This window comes from Notothenia rossii, assembly GCF_949606895.1.
Source record: "Notothenia rossii genome assembly, chromosome: 1".
Lineage (NCBI taxonomy): Eukaryota > Metazoa > Chordata > Actinopteri > Perciformes > Nototheniidae > Notothenia > Notothenia rossii.
In genome coordinates, this window is record NC_136912.1 from 38,723,694 (window position 1) to 38,739,760 (window position 16,067).

At 41.0% G+C, this 16,067-nt stretch overlaps 1 protein-coding gene across 1 annotated transcript in view; it reads left to right on the top strand.

The window, feature by feature from the left end:
- Positions 1-11,140, top strand: part of LOC307015447 (VPS10 domain-containing receptor SorCS1-like) — a 259,336-nt gene extending 248,196 nt beyond the window's left edge. The window contains exon 26 of the mRNA XM_079644071.1: positions 3,063-11,140. Within this exon, the coding sequence (XP_079500197.1) occupies positions 3,063-3,124 (62 nt within the window). The 3' untranslated portion in view covers positions 3,125-11,140. The remainder of the gene's footprint in view (positions 1-3,062) is intronic.
- Positions 11,141-16,067: the final 4,927 nt, after the last annotated feature.

The following is a 16,067-nucleotide window of genomic DNA, read 5'->3' on the forward strand; positions in this document are numbered from 1 at the left end:
CTACTGAGCCGGAAGGAGAAGTAGCTTCGATGAGATGTAGCTTGAGCCCTGCCTGCCTGCAAGAGGGGTTGTGGTTGAAGCCGGAAGTGGGTGAAGCTTCGCAAGCGATGAGGGCCCGTTCCGCGTGAAGGCCGGAAGCGCCGCATTTGAGCGGCCCTGATGCCAGTGATGCCCTCTCGAGAGACTGAAGTCGTGTGTCAATTGTTAGCCTGAAGTAGCCCATTTCCATTAAGCCGGAGGAACTTCCGTGGAGCTCAGTATCCTTGTCTTTTTTTTCCGCATCCGGGTTTGCGGGGTGGCCGGCTAGAACCGCTAGCCAACTGGGGAACGCCCCCTGTAGCTTAATCCGCAAGACTGCGGAGCTGATGAATAAATACCCGGAGCTGGGACGAAGCCCTGCTGCTGCTTGCGCGTTGACACCTGGAAGACAGCTGCTGGAAAAGGGGAGAGCATATATAGAGGGATTAACAGGTGCGATGATTAGGCTTGTGAACGGAGGGAAGTGATAGGTTAGCTGAGGAGTGGCGCTCCCTATCACTTAGTGAAGGGAGCGAGTATTGCCATGACGCGCAATACAAAGTGATAGGTCTTCCTGCCTGAACTTGCGCTGAGCTTCATATAGTGTAACACCTTGGAGAATACAAGATCTTGGATGACTGAGCTCACGTTAAGGACGTAATGCATGTGTGCAGGTTACGTGCCAGTTGAATAAAGATGGACACTCGGAATGAGAGAAGTAGTCCGCGTCGTCTGTTTATGTAGACAATTATATGTCCATAGAACAGAACATTACAGATAGATCGATAGATAGATAGAGAGATTTGTACCTAAACCAAATACAAGTCCAACACCAAGCGTTTAAATCAGCGATATTTTAAACTTCATGCTATCTGCACAAACTATATCATATGAAAAGCTGAGAGTCCACAGATTCTGTTGGTATACGTTTCATCCCTGTGCGATCAAAACTCCCTGTTCTGTATGATAAATAAAAGAAGATCTATCGTGCTGACTCACTGACTGCACCGATTTGATTGGCTGAGTAGCGTCACCTCCTAAAAACATAAAAAAATAACTTTTTAAAACCTTTTTATCTTTATGTTTTATGTACATTTTCAGCATTGTGGATAAATCCTTATGCTCCCGGCAACACACTGAACATCAACTTTGCCTCCTTATTACACTCACCCGTACTTTAGCGCTGGGAACAATGAGTCTGCATCTTTGATGCACACAGGTGGATGAGGCGGGGATCAGAGTCCTGCATCGGGTTCGGTACCCGACGGGTGAACCGCAAAAAAAGTGATTCGCGGGTGGTATTTTTTCAACAAAAAAAAATCTGGGTTCGGTTCTGGGTAAAACAAAATATATGCGGGTCAGGTCCCGGGTGTTGCATAATAAATATATTTAAATAATTATCATTTAATGTTTAAAGATTCCTCAGACCTCTGCCCCGCGGGATCGCGCATAATCATAACCTCTGCAGTGCATCAATCTGCTGCTGAGAGCACCACATTCAAAATGGCTGAGGTGAAGCTCTAGCGCAGTGGTTCCCAACCTGGGGGGGCGCCAAAGATCGCAGGGGGGGGCGCCAGGCCTCAGATAATGTGAGGCCAAATATCATATTTAGACTTTTTTTTAAACTTTTTTTTTTTTTACATACAATTGTAAGGCAATACATGTTTGTCACTAAAAGCCTTTTCTCTATATTACAATAAAATATAACAAATAATTGACTAATTCATTTTAATAAACATTCAAGTTAGTATTAAAGGCATAAAAAGACAGAAATATATCATTCTTTCTTTATTCGAAATGTTTCTTCTGCCCATAAAGTGTCCAAACCTGGCTTGTCTGGATAAGCGCATTTTTAAAACATAGTCATTGTCCATGCCGGTTTCAGTTGTATTATTTGTCACAGTTGCTCCAATCAGATCGGTATCCTCCATTTTGTAGATTATTTACGAATTTTGAATCCACATAAGCACATCGACAAAATCCGGCTTACTTTGAGCATGTGTTTTAAACACTTTAATCCCTTTGTGAATTGTTTCCACTTGCGCCGTCCTTTAAGTTCTTCATACAGCGGGAATCCAAATAAATGAATTCTGAGTCCAATAACCATCAAAGTCACTCCAATAGTGCTCCTTAATTACGCTTTCATCCTCCTTTAACAAAATACTTCACATTCATCCAGTTTGTGACAGTAGTTGTAGCATTTTTGAGACTTTGAAACTTTAATTACCGCTGTTGCGCCCCCCCCCCCCCCCCCCCCAACCTTGTGTGTGTGTGTGTGTTTGTGTGTGTGGAGGGGGGGGGCGCAACTTCCAACAGGAGTCATTTGGGGGGGCTCTTGGGGAAAAGGGTTGGGAACCCCTGCTCTAGCGGAGAATACAGCATTTTCAATAACACTTCCTCAAGAGCAAAATCCAACGTCTGGGAGGCTTTTGGTGTCATCCTAGATGGAGAAAATAACCAACATCCCACGTTTTTTGAGCCAAACATGCAACTGCGTGTGTTAATAATTGCATGTTATCACTGCTCATAGGATATGCGGGTTTGGGTCAGTTTGCGGATCTTGTGCCGACGGGTCGGGTCAGTTTGCGGAACTGATTGGCAATATATGCGGGTGGCGGGGCGGGTTCAGAGTTGCACGTCGCGGGGCGGGTCTTGAAAATCAGACCTATGCAGGACTCTGGCGGGGATGCAATGTAGACAGGAATAAACACAGATCGTCCTCTGGCTGCAGCCTCTACTGGTACTTGCTTTTGATCATAGTCAATGCGGAAAACCTGCACTCACACAGGTAGGTGGAGTTCACGGGAATGAGCACTTTTAAAACCTTTTTGGCGAGGTGGGGGAACTCGGTCTCCACAGACAGCCAAAAGTGTGCAAGTGACACTTTACTCATCTTGTTCTCGTAATTTTTTTCTCATGCTGCGCCTCCCCTGAAGCTCTCTGGCGCCCCCCCAGGGAGGCGCGCCTCACACTTTGAAAACCGCTGATCTAGTTCAATATAGTAACTGACATCTGTTTCTTTCTCTGTTCCCGTTTTTCCACAGGATATATTAAACCTCATGTACATGTGAAATTCTCCACAGAACTCCCCACATACATCGTCTAAACTCTGGACTGGATTACCACTCCAGCTGCGTCACGGATATTTTTTAACATTCTGGACACAATGCTTTTGAGCTTTATACCTCTGCATGTTGGACCCTGTTCTGACACATACTGTGCTCTGTTCAAACCTGAATAAACTGTGTACAGGTTTTTCATTCTCCTTCGACATGTGTCTGATAAATTAAAAATGTTCCCATTTATTTATACAAGTCAGATACATAATTCAGAGGGAACGCCAGCATGAACTAGAGAGGGTAACAAATTAATTAAACAACAATATTTTGGTTTTGCCTACATATCTGAGATTGGTTTGCTGTTCTGTGAAGCTATCAGCAGTAATGTATTATTTATTCATATGAATTGATGAAGTGAATTACACATTTATTTTGTAAATCATGACCGTCTGTTATAAATGTGTGTATTTTAATAACAAATGTCATACTAAACAGAAATGCTGTTGTAAAATGTGAATAGGGTACTTCAAAGCTTTTTGGTCCATTGTCTCTTGGGAAGCTGATTTATGGCACAATACACATTTTCTACTGAAATATACTGGGTTTGGTTTTTCTGGTTTTATTTAACGTTTGCTGTTAATCTAATGCTTCTGGTACTATTAATGATACATACAACTTTGTAAAATGTTTCATGCTTCGGAATAGGAGATTTTTCATTACCAACGCTACACCTTCAGACTGCAAGTGATCCCTACTGTTTCAACTATTACAATAACTATTACACCTTCTAGGAACGGAAGAAGAGGACTATCCCACAAAGAAAGTGCTCGAAGTGGCCACACCCCAATCACAGCCAACCTCACCACTGGAGGCAGAGTTCTATTTATCAAAGCTAAGATTTAAGGATGGTGCTGGAAATAAGATACTTTGTGGGAGAATCCAAAGAACATGGCAGCGAGAAAGAGAGAGAGAGAGAGACAAAGAGAAAGTGGTACGGATAGAGATGGTAAGAGTGCTTTTTGGGGCCACGATGCATTAAGAGTGTTGTACTGGATTGGATGGAATAAGTTGACTTCCTGATACTTAATGTGGCCAGTCAAGCTCAAGGCCGGTTAAGGTTGGTGACACATTTAGGCTAATGTCCTGACTCGCTCTCAAATAGCACCCGTCTCCATCCCGGCACATTGTACCGCGCTGTAGGAGCGGGAGAAGTAGAGCGCAGATGCTACCAGGCTACATGGATGGTTAGTTTGTTCAGAGGAATGGGAAGCCCTGCCGTTCTTGGTGTGTGAAATCTGACAGATGTAAATGGCTGATTGATGTCTTTCAAATCTTCTGAGGCAACCTTTCCATATTAGTTGTTCCCCCTTTATTACATTTTGGATGAAAAAATACAGACGTGTGGTTCTGTCAACTTTGGATGATTTTTTTTCACAATTGTACAGACATAGCTGTACATGAATTGCCACCATGGATTCACCTACAACACAATCAATAGAATGTACAGAAAAGCAACGATTAGACACTTAAGGTGTTTTCACAAGTCATAGTCTTTTCAGCAAGTCCAGATCAAAGTGATATTGATACTTTTAGTTTGTTTTATATTTAGCGTGCTATGGTTTCATAGTGCATAATCATTCCATCATTCTATTTGGTCAGAAATGTGGCAGTAGAATATAGTAAAACCACCAGATAACACCAACAGAGCAACGTGGAAGATGAACATTCCAAGGAAACGTTTGGTCCTGCTTTCGTGTTCCCACCAAACACATTTGGAAGTGTTAAAAAAAACCTGTAGTTAAAGAGCAACTTGCAAGTTAGAGACACCAGTGAATAAATGTGTAGGAAAATTATGAATACACTAGATTTTCCCAAAAATATACAGAAATATACACTACAGTGACATCTGGCGTCGTTTTAGTAAGACATTTTCACTTCCGCATAAAAAAGCCTCCGCACGTGACCTCCCGCGTGTGACGTAACATGGGGGATACAAGTAGGGTGGCCATTTCCATAACACCAAAAAGGAGGACACTTTGGGATTATCTTTTAGTTTTTATCCTGGCTTCACTGAATCCTTCACACTCAAAACACAATAAGACTCTAGTGTACTAACCACAAGTTGAATGTCTATTTACGATACTTTTGCCCTTTCCTGGCTGCTTCCAAGAGTTTTTTGTTTGTAATGAGTCTCTGGTACATGTCTGTGCACTCAAATGTGAAATTGACACAAATGTGCAGCTCTGCCTTGACACTGTCCACATCCAGACGATTTCTCTCATTTCTCCATGCTGAGGTCATCATTGAGAACACACGTTCTGTATGTGCATTGCTACATGGGATGGAGAAGATGTAGGCGCTGATCTTCCTCAGATTCACAAGTGGGACTTCTGCTTTGGAAAACAGTTTCAGATACCGCTCCTCACTGTGGCATCCTTCCATTTCTGAAGAGCTGAGAATAGCTTCCACCATGCCATATTCCTCATAGAGTCCATCCATGTCAATGTCTTTCAGGCTGCAGGCTTGGACTGCATCACTGTATTCTCCATAGGACACAGCAGTTGTGAGGCCAAGCTTTGACACTTTACTATGAAAGCTGTTCTCAGAGAAGTCATACCTTTCACTCACGTATTTCTTGGCTCTTTCATAGAAAACAAGAAAATCAGCCTCACATTTCTTAGCCAGATCAGGGGTTAGCTGCTTGAGTTTGTTGTTCACAGCAAAGCCAAAAAATGTGTCCTTTAACCTTCTCTCAAGTTTCCCTTTCAGTTCAGTCATTACCTTAAACACAGAGGTTATGCTGAATGATTTGGCCTCGAGTGCTTCAATGCAGTCTGAAAACACTTTCAGAATGTGACTGAGGAAGAGAAAATACATCTCAGATACTTCGTTGCCATCCTCTCCAAAGCATTTCCACAAAATCTTGGAGCATTCCTCCTCACCTAGACTCTGAAAGTAGCTGGTCAGGGGTCTCCAACACTTCAGGATTCTGTCAATAGATGGCAGCAGAGACAACCATCGCGTGACAACGTGCCGCAGCAGATTGCATTCCTCCACTTCCACAAACTCGCAGAATTCCTTCAACTGCGCCGTTCTGCTAGCTGAGATGCTAAAATGGCTATACACCTTAAGCACAACATTTTCAATGTCAATATCCAAGTTGCTTGCTGCATATCTTGTTGCATTGTGCAGAATATGGGCTAAACAGTTTGCAGCGAGCACGTCTTTTTGAGCCTGTTTCAGTTTCTGATAAACACTGTTGTGTTTTCCATAGTTAACGCTGGCGTTGTCTGCTGCATATGCTGACATTTTTTTCACATCTAGTCCAGACATCTCCAGTTTAGATAGCAGCTGATTTGTTATAGCTTCCGACTTTTCGTTGCTATCACTGTAAAAATCCAACAGTGCATGTTGCACGCCCTCCTCAAAGTGAAAATATCTCAGTACAATGGGGAAAACACTTGATCGTACCTTTGTTTGATGCATCACTTGCCACTGAATAATGCAGTTCATTTTCTTTTATGTAATCCACATGCGTCTGGACAGAGTAGGGTGCTAGGATATTTTCGCACAAAGCTTTGGCTTTTGTTTTTCCACAGGTCATCCCTTTTGCTATTGATGAGTCGTTGTAGATTGTGCGATCAACTTTTATTCCACAGTCTACACTCCTGTATGACTGGTGATGCTTGACGGCATGATAAACTTTACAAAGTTCTGCTGCGGAGATTTTGTCATCTTGAGGCGATGAAGCTTCACGGAAAAACGGTAAAAGTGAAGAGGCACCTGCGCTTTGATCGTTGCTTTTGTGCTTATCTGTGTTAGCATGTCTGTCGACAGCACCTTTTCCTTTGCTACTTACGTCCACATCGCAACGACACAACGTGCAAAAAGCATGGAAGTCGTCCTTTCGGCTTTTTGTGAGGAATCCATGCTCTTTCGACCATTCAGGATTAAATGAAGTCTTTCGTTTCGGCATTTCTGCGGTTTAACCTACCGCTAACTAGGCGGAGTTGGCTCATGAGCTAGTCTGCTAGCGCTAACGTCACTCTGTGCCACAGTGCCATGCCGTGAACGTGACGTCAAGAAGCACATGGCTAATTGTTTACGTTTATTAACCAATGAAATACAAGATATGTATTTGACATCACATTCAGCCAATAATTTGTAAGACCACAAGTCTTACAGGGATATATACTTACACATAACTTATTTTTTGTATTTCTTTGTATAATTGTCTATTTTTTTTTTATACCCTAAAAGTATAAAATGGGGATCACCTCAAAAGGAGGACAAATGAGCGTCCGGCTCAAGGCTGCGCCCGCAGACGGACACAGACATTGAAAACCGGACTGTCCGACCTAAAACCGGACGGATGGCCACCCTAGATACAAGGGGGAGAGCGGCCGGTCTAACGTATGAATAAACATGGATCACAATGCTAGTTTTGACACAGAAGAGGTTGAAAATATATATTCGAATGCATATGATTATAGTTATGAGCCTGCTAGGCGTCCAAGAGACCAGGAGCAGCCAAGGATTAGAAAAAATAACGGCCATCGGAGAGAAATGGAGCTTTGGTGTGTGGAAAACCAGTGGAGAACAGAGCAGCTGTCTTGGTGAGTGACCGGCGTTAGCATGTTAGCTAACGTCACATCACAGCATTGTAAAGTTAGCAATCATATATCAGGCTATAACTAAAGTAGTATTGATAATATAGTAACGTTACTGGCAGGACTGTTGATACTGATCCATAACAGAAACTAATGCGCAAGTATCAGTCGTATCTCGCGTTACCTAATGCAACTCCACACTACGGTGTTTGTACCGGAGGGGAGACGCGAGATACGGCTGATACTTGACGATCTGGCGGAGAAAGGTTGTGGAGCCTCCATTGATATGCCGTTGTAAATGGCTTGATGGAAAGCAGGTGTGTAGTCGGGGAGGGTGCACAGCTGATTGCAGCAGGTGAGTGGAGGTTGAGCCGGGAGCCAGGAGTGACAGCCACCATGCCCACACAAACAACACAGACAGGGGGAAACAAACAAACACAAAGGAGACGGCTGGAGCAGTACAGCCACCACAGCGTTACCTTATGCAACTCCACACTAGTCTTACGGTGCCGTGTACCGGAGGGGAGAGAGAGCAGCGAAGGGGGGAGAGAGAGAGCAGCGAAGGGGGGGAGAGAGATGTAATACAGTTTCTTGATAAAGCTGTGGAGACGGAGTATGTGCTGCAGGGAGGTGGATGCACAACGCACCCAGGAACGAACGCTAGCTCCGGTCCTTTTCCCGTGAGGGAAACTGTGGACTCGATGCCCTGACAGGCTTGAGTTTGTGCAACCTGCACAAACACAAGCTCACCATGATTACAAATGGTGAAATGCAATGTAAAATTACCGAAAAAATACCAGTTCACTAAATTACAACCGCTCAAACCAACTACAAACTACTACCGCGGATTGGGCAGAGAACGAGTCCGAGAAAGTTAACTCCCCCATGTGACGTAATATGACGCGTTTGACGTATGACGTTAAAAAAAAGCAGTTTTTAGTAGCAGAGCTCAAAACGGCTCCTCTTCCTCTGAATTCCTGCCCTTATGTCTTGTAAAACATATCAAATCCTGCATTAACATTTTTAATTGTAATTTTCAGGCAAGGTTAAGCATAAATGTAGTAAAAAAAAAAACCTGCATGTTGCTCTTTAAGGCTCCAAGTTCTCTCCAACTCATTACAACCTGTTGGTAAGCCATGTCGTTTTGGGTCCAAAACAGTCCTCTTCGTTTTGGTTTATTTGTGATATTCAGTCATGTTATGTTCTCAATGGAATCAAAATACATAAGGGTTTGCTTGGAATCATACTCGTATGCGGACAGGAACTACTGTTCCTAGACTTTTTCCGAGAGTTGGTCCAGGATTGCTTTTTTTGGTCCACACCAGAGTACTTTATCAGAAACTGCATGAACTAACTTAAATGCAAAACTGCATCTTTCTGGTAGAGGTAAACCTAGCAGCGATTAATTTTAGATAGGACTGTGAATGAATATTTAAGACGTGGTGGGATTTAGAGGTAGGTCAAGGAATGTGTAGGGAAATATATTTTTAAAGTAATTGCTAGTCGTGGATTGCTTACAAATTTGCACGACCAACCAGACAATATTGATATCCAAATCTGTGGAATGCAGAAACTCGGAGGGACCTTAAGGCTCCAGGTTCACTGTGTACCAATTAGTTTGTGATAATATTTAGTGTTCAAATATGTTTGTTTATGCTGTATAGCATATACTTTAGTATAGTATTCATTTACATTGAAATTATGAGGACATTAAGGGAATATTTCCATCATTACCTAGTGTTAAGGCCAAATCTTGGAAAGGGGTTCTGTTCGAGTCTTTCCTCCGTGAATTCGGTGGTATTGTGCCACATGGAGCATTGTTCACGTTACCAATTACTGACTACAATGTTATTTCCGCCATGGTTGCTTGATTTCGCAATGCTAGCTAACAAGCAAGCTATGTAGGAAGTGTTGCTTGCCCACAGTGGATAGCTAACAGCTGTTGGCTAGCCACTTTGGTTCAGGTATCTTCTGCTTCAAGACGAGAAGCAGTTCATTTCCAGAGTGATCTGGACTTTTTAATTAAAGTCTCTATTGCTAGTTAAAGTTGTATTCAACAGAAAGGGGTACAATCAGCTTTTCCTCCAGTGGAGTCAAGTTGACCCTAACCTTAACCCTTTCCCAGCTTGTTGCACAACTGTTGAGACTTTGAAAAGTGGGTTTACCCTAACCCTTAAACACTTTTAGGGACACTTGGTCGAATTTGTTTTAGAATATTTTCCCTCCCCGTGTGCCTAATAACCCGTGTGTGTATTTTATATATTTTATCTTATATTTTACCAGCACTTATTTTTAAAAGCACTTATTTTACTAAGCACTTTTATGTATTTATTTATATATTTTTCACACTAATTTGACCTGCATGCCTGTTTTTAGCAAGGTCTACCTCGGTACTTTTAGCCAGATGTTTTTAATCCACTTACCAGGTATTTCACCAGATGTTGTGGGACACAACCTCGGACAGCTTGTTGCCCAACTTTTGAGACTTTGAAAAGTGGACGGTGCCCCTTGCACCTGTTGAGTCTCTGTTCTATCAGTCCTTAGGTGTGGATGGGGCATGTTATGTCAAGACACTACCGGTGTGCATCGCCCTCTATTTAAGTGGTTGACCTTTTTTAGATGAAGAGTTACTATTTCAAAACGTAATGTTAAAAGGATGTTGGTAACAACTCTGCTGCCATTTTCATTTTTATTGTAGCTGTGCGTTTACCGTCTTCCATGTTGCAGGACATCATTTGCACTAAGCTACTGTATGGGGTGATTTATCTTGTCCCATACTGTATATCATTTTACATGCTGGTGGTTGGATTTTTGTAAATTAGCAACATATCTGTAACGTTTAGTAATATAGCAATACATAAGGATTGGATTTTTTTTTTATGCTTGAAGATGTATCTTAATGTTTTGCAAAATAAGGGTGTATGTACAGATTGAGTTTACTTTCAGATTTTAAAAAATGGGTGTGGCTTTGATTTCAACAGCTTGAGGAAGACGTACCGTAGCCCCCATCCCCATGGTCAGAATCAACTGCAGTACAATTCCAAACTTTAACCCGATAGGACAGAAATGATAATATAAGGAGGTCCTTCATGATGAAAGCAACTTCTGTCTCTGGGGTTCATTGGGATGAAAAGGGTTGAAACAGGAAGTCCCCCTGGTTAGCAGCTGTGATGTAAGAACAGTACCAAGTTGTAGGCTAGCTTTGAACCACTCTGCCTCCCTCTCTCCCTCTGTCTTTCTCTCAATCTCCTCCTCCCCGCAGAATTAGCAAGATTATTATTTTTGTAGAGAAATATAAATAACGATAAAAAAAACGATTTTTATTACTGTACAGCTTTTGTATAAGAACAGACGGTAAGGTGTTACAGTGTTTTTGTTTGACCTCAACTGTGCTGTGTGTAATTGTTTTATGCATTTATAATCATATTTATTAAATGGAAAGAAGTCTGTTAACTGTGTTCTCATTTTCTTACAATATTTGTAAAGAAATACTATGTATTTGAGGAAGTAATATTCAACCTATAAAGACAATAAAACAAGCATGTGTTAGTTTTTTCTTCTACACACGTATGAGCATTTATCTACACATGGTTTTGACATTTGCAAAGATTTAAGAAAACAATTGGGGCTCAACTCATCGTTTACTGCTTTCAATTGCATACCATTGTGATCCCTAGGCAATGGCACCTGTGCCAGCTGTGTTACTAAATATATTACATATGATTGAATTACACAAATATAAGTATACCTTAGAGCAGGGGTCAGCAACCTTTTTGATATGAAGTGCCATCTAAAAAATATATATATATTCAGTGTGCCAAATCCACATTAAGATTATCATTAATTGCAATTATCAACATTTCCAACGGGTCTGTAATTTTATTACATAAAAGTGCATAGCAACATTTAAAAGAAAGCAGCCATCCTTATGAAAACATTCACATCTGAGTTGAAATCACTAATCACCAGTGATGATTAAGCACCAATCTTCAGCAATAAACTTGCAATGTGTTAACAGCAAATGTCAAAACTGGTTCATTAAATGTAACAAACAAAAACATGAGCAGCAAGTATGCTCCCATCTACTGTATATGAAAACATCCACATCCGATTTATCACACAACAGGCAGGCTTTTTGCTCTTTTGACCTGTTAAGCCCGAGAGACCCGATACCGGGGCACTACCGCAACACCTTGCAGGAAACAGTGTCTGAGGGCATGTTCATTTAATAAACTATGAATGTTTTATATCCATCTAACGGGAAGAAACTCATCTAACTGATCATTATTTATTTATTTTCAAAAATAAAACCCACAATGCTAACGCTGAGCCTCTGAATTATCAACGAGCGAAAAATGCTAACAGATGACTGCACCGAAATTCTCTCACAAAACCTTATTATTTATCTTTGCTGCACATCCAACACATCGTTTCACATCGTGAGGTGACACAGAATCGAAGGGTACCCTCATTACCACTCAATTATACGAAATTGCAACTTTATAAACAAAAACAGACTTCAAAACATGTGGCGCTAGGTAGCTAACAATGCTAACATGGCTCACCTGTGTCGTAGTCTGGTCAAACGTGGTCTTCAATGGCATTAAAACGATAAAAAAAACGCTGCTGAATTTAATCCATAGGTTAATCCAATGTGTCTGTGTCACTTTGAATGATTTCTGATAATCCATGAGCAATAAATCTGCTTTTTGGTTTCCAGATGTCAGAGCTAGAGACAGCTTCACTCTCATGCAAAACTGTGTGCGCGAAGCCCACACCTTTATGTTTCACCATGTGTGTGAGTGGGGAGATTCCCCTTCGATTCTATTGGCTCTAACGGTAAGAAAGAGATGTCAATCACCAAAATCGACCAATGGGTTCCAGAAAAACGGTAAAACCCCCATTTCCACCCAAATCACATCAGAGGTTGAGTTTTTTTGGCTAAACCTCTCTAAAAAGGTCAAATGTCACCTGTTTTGAATCAATCTTGATACAGCGTACTTATTATATGTTGTACTTTGGATTCCTAAAGCTTTTAGTCTACCTTACCATCATCCAAGGGTAGTTTTCACTATAAGTACAAAATAATTTTTGGACGGACACTATAATATAGTTTTTTACTATGTTCAATCTGAATTTTCTTTAAAATAAAAAAACATCTATATTGTTCTGACTCTTCTACATCCAACTCACAGGTTTATCATACATTGAGGAAAAAGATTATTAATTTAACCCTTTTAGAAGGGAAGATATGGTTATTTGTTCTGGGAAAGTCATTTTCGAGCCTGAGACCTGAAAAAGAGGCTCAGGGATATACTGGTATATTGAAGTTATGTTAGCAGATTTAGATTTATAACTTTTGTGTTATAGCCATTCATCACGGCATTATTTATTAGGCACACATCTCAAGAGGCTTGAGCACAGAGAGAGAAGGGGCGTGACTCCCAATGGTTTTATACCCCAGGTGGTGACATCATCAATCATGTGGTACAGCACTAACCAATGAACACAGTTAGTAGTCGCAGCTACTCAATGTGGTACACCAACCCTGTCTCCTAAAAATTACGTTCCCACAGAACTAAACAGCATTCTCAATTACGTTTAGCAAGAAACGTATTTTCTCCCACGTTACGTTTGTTATGAACGTATCTCAAATACGTTTATTTTCTACATATCTTCTAGAAACAGATTTTCTCCCACGCAGGGGCGGATCTAGACAAATATTCATGGGGTGGCAAGAGGGTGGCAGGAGAATTTCAGGGGTGGCATCCCCTGGCAGAAGTATATGCTGATTTAATCGCAGTCATATCAATCAATGTTAACTTGGAAAGCCACAATATTGATATTTTAACTCAATAACATTAGGTGACATTATTGTGGCACATCAGTAAAGCCTTAAATATAAATATATAAGGTGGCACACGTAATTTAATGAATTTTAAATGAATGAGTTGGTTTCACTCTTAGACCAGCAGGGGTACCAAATATGCAGACTGCTGCAATAAGTACATTAATTAACTGTCTCATCGATGTGTGTCGGTATGAATATGATAATATTAACAATCATATTATTCCTATCAGCTGTCAATCACTGTTATGATTCACATATTCAGTGTTATTATTAAATAAACTATATTTTTTGGAGGAGTTAATGATGAACGTTCCTCAAGATGCTTGCTCAACCTCCCTCAAATTTGAAAGACCAGTAATTACTATCATAATTCAAAAGAATCAAAGGAACAGTTCAGCGCCCCACAACTTCATTGCAAACAGTTACAACCTTGACTTTACATCAGAAAGAACAAACATTAAAGAAGTGACTAACTGCATCAGTTAGGGTTAAAAAAACGTGTATTCAGCTAAAACATATACATCGCTGAAGTTATTATCCAGTGGAAAGCCCTTACCTACTGGCCTAGTTAAATCAAAGTAGTTACTTTTTTTTGGCTGGGCAGTGTAGTTTTCTATACACCGTCTTATTTGACTTTCTCAGGACTTGAAACTGTTTTTTGGTGGCAGACCCCCACAAAGAAGAAACATGTATTTACACATGTAAGGTTATCTTCTTAAACAGTTTATTATTCTCATCGACTCATCTGTAAGCAGAGCATCAAGTTGGCATGCCTATAACAGCTGAATGTGGCGATTACCATCTTGATCAGCAAAACGCCTCACAAACTTATTAAGGTTTAAAGCTATGGTGCGTTTTGATTCAATGCTTAGTACAGCCAAACTTGACAGGCTCTTCTCTGTCATAGTAGACCGCAAACAGTGGCGGCTCCAGAGTATTTGTTTTGGGTAATCTATGGTAGGGCTAACTCATACAGTGGTGGGGCTCAAGTCAGTATTTGCAATGTAATTACATACACGCTCCCCTTGACAGTGAAACGCCACGCGTGAGGTTTAGATTATTTCCCTGTCTCAATCCCAATTGAACTGTATGAAATAAAAAGGCACATTTGTCTTGTAGTAAATAAAAAGGGTGACCTGGAGCCAATCCTGCAATTTCCCCACAGGTGAAAGAGTTGAAAACCCAACCCCTGCAGGGGGGTCTGGGGGGATTCTCCCCCAAGAGATTTTTTGAAATACTAACATCAAATACACATTCTGGTACTCTCTTGAGAAGAAAAATAAATAAATATATATTACTACACGACATATTTAAAAAAATGAATGCCATTTTAGTTTTTTGTTACTTTTTTCTGAAAGCTGAACCTGCTGCTCCTCACAGAGAGGAGAGGGAAGAGGCTGTGTGAATTACTTTACATTGTGGATAAGGGTTGATAGCCCCCATTGTTCTGTGTGTCAAAATGAAAGACAGCCCACACACCTATCAATCATCAAACCGTGGGGTCTTATAGTTGTACCGATGTATATAGAGATGTACTACAGCAAAAGTATTCTCCGTCGGGACTTCCTGCAACAACACCCAGCCGTTATCTTGATTCTGATTGGCCAGAAGACATTATCAAAGATGTTCTATTGAGAAGACGATCACTACGTGACAAAAGTTTTCAAAACCGTTTCTAGTCTTCGGTATTTCCAGACAAGTGGCGACTGAAATCAATCTTACTATGCTGTCTGTGCAATTTACTCCGCGCGAGTTGGCAGACTTTGTTTTGCTTACTTTAACATCATTTTTCATGGTGGGGATAAGCCATTTATTGGTATGGCTTTAGCCTACCCCAGTCAAAAACCACCTGTATGTAAATTGTAAAAAAACAATCTGTATGTCAGATATGTCTTATATGTCTTAAATGATATGATGAATTGGAAATGGGGGACCCTGATGTAAACAAGACGAAAGTCTTTCTCTGGTCTGCATCCCCTTAACAATTGTATGTTTTTGAGCTGTACTGTACTGTACCCAATATACAAGCTGTTAATACACTTTTCAATCAATCAATCAAAGTCATACCCTGACCGCAAATACCTCATTCCTTCTGTCCAGTGGTGTAGTGGTGTCGCCTGTCAGCGCAACTTACATGATGCTGTCAGCGAACCGATCCGGCCTTTCTGCGCGATCTCAAATGCGGGACATAGTCTCAATGTGTGGGACGCGGGACAAATAATAAAAATGCTGTGTGTTTAGTCACGCACAGTGCGGGACGCCTGGTCACCCTACACACACGGCTCTGCCCCTCACACACACACGCTTCAAATCAAGTTGCATAAATGCTTGAGCTACGTTTTTATTATAATTACTGTGAAATCTGCCTATTATGTTTTCGTCATTAATACAACAAACACACACTTGCAACTGATAACACTGGCAATGATTTTAGATGTATAAGACTATTAAAAAAAGAAATCATGCTCCAAATAAGTGGGGGTACGGCGTACGCCCACTACACCACTGCTTCTGTCTACTTGTATCCGA